The 6,396-nt window shown below is 32.4% G+C and overlaps 1 protein-coding gene across 1 annotated transcript; it reads right to left on the bottom strand.

Annotated features, from left to right (window-relative positions):
- Positions 1-2,629: 2,629 nt before the first annotated feature.
- Positions 2,630-3,775, bottom strand: LOC146896224 (late embryogenesis abundant protein At1g64065-like). Its single transcript, XM_085735006.1, has 2 exons — positions 3,612-3,775; positions 2,630-3,357 (listed from the first exon to the last, which is right to left on the bottom strand). Exon 2 carries the CDS (start codon positions 3,342-3,344, stop codon positions 2,766-2,768), a length of 579 nt encoding a protein of 192 aa, XP_085591132.1. The 5' UTR covers positions 3,345-3,357; positions 3,612-3,775; the 3' UTR covers positions 2,630-2,765.
- Between the last annotated feature and the right edge of the window lie 2,621 nt (positions 3,776-6,396).

Raw genomic sequence — 6,396 nt, 5'->3', positions numbered from 1 at the left:
CAGGGATAGATTGGTAATTTCCTTTAAAATACAATGGCATAATTGAAATTCTAACTGAAAAATGAGGGGTATTTTTTAATTGATTTCACTTTTTTTTATTCTTTTTCAACCATCGCTGATGTTGTTCACTCACCATCATCCTACCACCCTCACACCATTGTCCAAACATCAAACACCAACACCATCCTCCTTGTTGTCGTCGCCGCTCATATGACCACCGCCTACTGAAACTCACAGATCCGCCGCCCTAAAACAGATCTGCATCGGCGAAGGCGAGGTCTGTGAGATACTCAGTCGCGAAAACACTGTAAAAGAGTGGTCGCCGGTGATGAGGACAGAACGGTAGCCGTTGTTTAGGACAGAACGGTCGCCGGTGAATTTGGTAGATCGGCGCCGGTGAGAGAACGAGAGAAAACTGTGTTTGATTTGATAAGAGTGGAAGAGACATGTACTGGTGTGAGAATGAGAAAATAAAAAAACAAAAAAAAAATAATGTATAAGTGAACAGTGAAATATGGTGTTGTATTTGTGTCTGTTTTTGTGTTTGTTTATCATTTCTCTACAATTAATGGGGTGTCCCCGACGCATTTTCCAAATAGATAACACGCTTCTTGGGTGACGTAGGTGAGTAATCTCAAAGTATATGCTTGCAATGTCAAAGTTTGGCATCTTTTTTTAAAATTGTACATGCTTGAAAATTTGCGATTTGAGCTTCGTTTAAACTCTGAAGTTATGCTTGATGAATGGATGTAGATCACGAGTACGTGATTGAAGAAGTGTAAAAATCACTTTTATGTTAATTTTTCTCCACATCTCTGTATAGTACTGTATTTCAAACATTCATTATTGTGCAATTATAGGATTTTGTGATACTCATTCTTTGCCCAAAAAATCATAATCATGTTACTGTTCGATTCTTTAGTTATTAACTTGACATATTCTTATGAAAATTTTCTCAGTCTATAGGGAATGAGCAATTTTCATCAGAATATGTCAATTTGCCCAAATATTCCTATTGTTAAAAAAAAATTGACATATTCTTATGAAAATTGCTCATTCCCTGTGGACTTTGAGAAAACAATACCAATGGTACCACATTTCCTCTTTCTCCTTTCTAAATGACCAAAACCTTCTTTCCCTAGCGCCTAATTAAGATAAGGATCATTTTCAAACTCCAAAAGACTGCAAATGGAATATGTGCATGCATAAAAGTAAGGGAAAATTAAACTAACCAACCGTAAGGTTTTCTTAAATAACAAAAAGACCCCCTTTAGCTTTAAACTAAACACTAACCTCCCTTATTTAGTTATCAAATTGACAAATACTTCCCTTCAACCTTAACACTGTTAAATCACCGTTATCTTTCTCACTTTCACTCACATTGCTATGGACTTTTACTTCATTGCCGAGCATTTTCGTCCACTGTTGTATTATAAGTTTCATTTTCTTATGTTTGTGTATCAAGTTCATTCTAGCATGAATCGGAATGTTGAATTTATTTGATGGATTTTATGAAATGCAATTCGACCAATCAAAGAAAAATTAAACCTTCCTCTAAAAAAAGAGAGAGAAAGAAAAACTAAACCATCAATTTAAATATGGGTTTCAATTGTGATAATAAGTTAAAAGGAACAAACAACATACTACACCAGTGCATTGCAGTTGGAAGGAAGGGAACCTTTTTCTCAATCTATTGTTTTCAAACCCCTTACAATTGAAGTGGACTTTGATGCTCTGTTCATTTTGAATTGCATCAACTATGAAATAAAATTTAGTCTAGTTCAGAACTTGAGAAATGGTGAGAGAGAAGAAAATGACTCTCTATTTTGAAAGAAACAACTAAAAATGACAAAATATAACATTTTTTAATTTCTTTATCTAACGGAAGTTTGACGGTGTTAAAGTGAGGGGAGCTTAGTCTGTTTTGAAGACTAGATGCAATGTTTGTGTTGTTTAAGAAAATATTAGGGGAGGTCAATGTAATTTGCTCTAAAAGTAAAACAAACTTGTGTGCATGATTATCAATACAGTTTTTGCAAGAAAGAATAATATATGATTAATGGAAAATAACTTACAAACAATGGTTATCTCCCATGGGTGTTAAATTCTTGTTAAGAGACATAGAAGAGCTAAGACTTTTGGATTGCAACTAATGCTCTTCGATTTAGAATAGATTCGTAACACAATGCGGAATTTGGGGATAAAGGGATCCATATACCCTTTCCTCACACACATTACGACAGTAGTTGTTGTTTTCCCCAAGCACCGACACTCTCAGTCACCAAAAACATTTTTCTTCACACCCGGTCTCTAGATCATGCTAGTAAGTTATTGTTTCGAACTAAAATTTACCCAACACTACCCAACTCAACAATGTATTGACCATGACACGAGTGGGCTGAGCCAACCCAAATTAACAAATCTACACTTAATTCTAAAAACACATTATATATGAGAATAAACATGTTTCAGAATACCAATAATAATGCCTTAATAAAAGAATGAGAACAGTAATAGAGTTAAATTAAATACTGTCAATTCAGAAACAATTAAACATGGATAGCAGAAAGAAAACATGTTTACTAAACAAATATAAACATTATGGTTAAAAAATGAAAATAGAGATGAATGAGATGATAATAACAAATGAATTTCAAGAAGCAGCTTTAAGAGGAGAAGAGAGAGTTGGATACAAATCGAAATCACCAATGAGACAAAGTAAAATATGTACAGATTAGGCAAACCTCTAAACTGCAAATGAATAATCAAAGTTTTGTTTTGTATTGGCACTCTTGGTTGCCAACGGTTTTATTGGAAGTATTAACCGCAAAATCACAGGATGCGGAGGAATCCACGTGGACTTTGATAAAGCCTAAGATATTGACTTTGCCAGAAATCGTCAAGAAAGTGTTTAGGGGCAATGTACCAGATGTGATATCAGAGAAAAGCTGGGAATTGGAGAGCAAACGGTCAGCCATAATGGTGAGGGTGAGGTTGAATCCCTTGGTCTCACCGGAAGAGATGTCTCCAGCAGAGATAGGGAGTTCACCTATGAGCTGGCCTCTGTAATTGAGGTGTGCAGTGGTGTTTGAGTACTTGAAGCCCACCTTATTAGGATTCTTGACTGAAACATCGACATCCAGGGTTACATTCAAATCTACCCTTAGTTTTGCTATATCCAAGTTGACATCAAAGTCACGTAGCTTCAATGAATTCACAGTGGTAACGGGATGCTTGGCTTTGAAGACTGTGAACGCCAGAATGACTATTAGTAATACAATTGCAATGAAAACAGTTGTGACTATGAGGCATGCTTTTCTCCCTTTACCAGCTCCTGCTTTCATCCTTCCTATCAATCTAATAAATTTCATATTTATGTAAATAATTTTGTAATCATAATTATGTCTGGAAACAGCAATTCGAGTAAGGAGGTTTAGTTATCATAATATGAAAGTTTTTTTTTTCTTTCTGTAAGTAGGCAGAATTTCACCCCTTTACCAACTAACTGAACTATGCTCATAGAACGAGACCTAATACGAAATATGTGAATTGAAGGCATACTGCAGAAAGAACAGAAGCAATATTGAGAAAAGGCGATAACATATCTGTACCTGGTCTTAGGGATGTGCAAAAATCAGGCTGGTCTGTTGAAATCTCAGTATACACCGCCGCAATTTGGATTTTGACTCCTCTCGCAAACCCTAAACGCACCTTCTATTTCACATCCTTCGGTTTCCGCAGTTACCAATGTTGATGATGACCAGACAGAGACACTAAAGTTTTTTCTTAAACATAAACTCTTATACAAATTAAAATTACGGTTAAATGTGTTTTTTATCCATATAAATATATCAATTTTTTATTTTAGCTTCTCTAAATTTTTTTTTTCAACTTTTAGTTATTACTCCCTCCGTTTCAAAATGAGTGTCGTTTTAGGTGTTTACACACATATTAAGAAATGCAATGATTAAAAGAAAGAGAATGGTTATTTTACCAAATTATCCTTATTAACTATTGGTTAGTTTTAAAAGTAATACTTTGGAAGTAGTGTGTAGAGTATTAATTGGAGGGTACAATTGAAAAGAAAAAGTTATTATTGCATTGGAAACTGAAAGCGACACTCATTTTGAAACAAATTTTTTTGGCTAAAGCGACACTCATTTTGAAACGGAGGGAGTATAAATTTTCAATTACTCCCTCTGTTTCAAAATGAGTGTCGTTTTAGCTAAAAAGTTTTGTTTCAAAATGAATGTCACTTTCAGTTTCCAATACAACTTTATTTTCTTTCTTCCAACTTTACCTTCTCCAACTTTTCTCTCACACAATTTTCAATACAACTTTAAGTTTGTCTTTTTCTTATAAATTAAGGGCAGTTTAGTAAAAATGTTATGTCTAATGATTATTTCATTTCATTCCTTAATTTGTGTGCAATTGGTTAAAGCGACACTCATTTTGAAACGGAATGAGTACCATTTTTGTTCACTATTTTTTAAAAAAATGTGTAGAATATTATAAAATCTCTCCCCAAAAAATTAAAAAATTTCAACAAAATATGAATTTATAATCGCAAAAGATATAAAAATTTATATTTAATTCATGTTTTGTTAAAAAATTCTAATTTATTTAGAGATTTTTATAATATTATAAATTTCTCTGCAAAATTTTAGTCAAAGATATGAATTATACATATGAGTTTACTTGAAAAGTGGGACAAAAGTGAAGATGAAAAAAAATTTGGGTCTAAAAATCGAAGAAATTTTTTAGATTGACTAAAACAAAATGTTGGTATATTTATAGGGACCAAAAACATATCTAACCCTTAAAATTATTAGATGTATTTATAATTTTTTTAAAAAACATACTCGTAATTAATTCTACTAATTTGTTTTGTAATATAAAAAATCAAATTTAATACATACGTAAACAAATGACAATTTAGTAGTATTCACACACAAAATATACGCACTCATAGAACTAACAATTTTTCTTAAGAAATGTGAAGAAAAAAAATGACTTATATACAAGGACAGAGGGAGTACACGTAATGAAAATTTCTTTATCTTTTACCAACAATATAACAAATATAATAAAATTCTTTTTTTTAGGGAATATAATAAAATTCTTATATTGTTTAAAAACACCAACAATATAACATTTTTAAAAACAAATTTGTTTAATGGTATAATTGAAATAATGAATAAGAGTTATTTTCTGATACACAGTTTGTGTATTCTTTCTAATTTTATTTCCTTAACAAATGTCACAAAAACACCTGTTAGCATTTTTCATATATAAGTAAAAATTTATATAAAACGAAGAAGATACCCAAATAGGTATATGTGTGTATACAAGAAGCTACCACCAGGAGTTATTTTCGTTCATGGCAGAGCAAGCTCTCCGATGAAATTACTGAATGGACTCGATAGGAGAGTCGATGGAAAGACAGTGAAAATGTATCTTGTCCTTTATGGTGCGAAGCCACCGTTTACAAGGGTTCACATTTGTAATTGACTCCATGAAACCTGATAGAGAAGGCAGAAGTTCGTTAGAGATCGTATCGACGATCCTAATTAATTGAGTCACGCTCTTATGAGGTGAGGAGTACAAGAAATCTTAGACACGATATATTGAAGGAATCTTTTGGAGATGGATGAATATGGACTTGCACCTCGAATTTTGTTGGATCTCTTTCCACAACAACTTCATATCTCTTCTCGTCTTCTTGTGTTTTCACATGAGAGTTTGTCTATTTCTTATCCTCAGAAGTAGCACTGACTACTTCCTCATATTTTGAAATTGAGTCCTTCATAGATTTAGAATCCTTTCCACCTTCATTGTCTTCTTCATAATCACTTTATTCTTTCTTAAAACGTCTATAAATTTTGAGATTTCTAGTGATGTTTGTCAAACCAATTTATTCTTTTTGAGTTGATCTTTCACCAATAAAAGCTTAAAGCTTTTGGACACAAGAGTCTGAGGTTGCTTGAATTTCAGAGGCAACTTGCTCATTCTTCCCAAAGACGTCTTATTCCTTTCTTCTGATTTGTCTGTTAGTTTATATGACAATACCAAGAGTATGCTGGGGGGATAACGTTTATGGATTTTCAAAATTTTTACAAAAGTGTGTTTGAAAAACGATGACGACTATTGGATTATGCTTGAATTATGATGATAGACTTAAAACAATGTAGAAATAAGAATTCAAATATGAATAAGCAATTAACAAATGAATCTCATTTAATAATTCAACAATTAATACACAATTCCAATCACAAAACTAAACAATCTCATGCCAATCTGATTAACAATAAATCACATTAACAACAAATGAACACAAGATATATGAAGGAATAATCTAAAGTTAATTTCCAACTTTGATTGTGAGAAAATTAAAAA

This window comes from Medicago sativa, chromosome 8 (genome assembly GCF_051527215.1).
Source record: "Medicago sativa cultivar Bolivia chromosome 8, Bolivia_mono, whole genome shotgun sequence".
Taxonomy (NCBI): Eukaryota; Viridiplantae; Streptophyta; class Magnoliopsida; order Fabales; family Fabaceae; genus Medicago; species Medicago sativa.
The sequence above is the reverse complement of the archived record's forward strand: the minus strand, read 5'-3'. Positions and strand labels throughout refer to the sequence as shown.

Excerpts from the sequence above, each read along its gene's own strand:
- LOC146896224 (XM_085735006.1), bottom strand. The coding sequence starts at position 3,344 with ATGAAAGCAGGAGCTGGTAAAGGGAGAAAAGCATGCCTCATAGTCACA.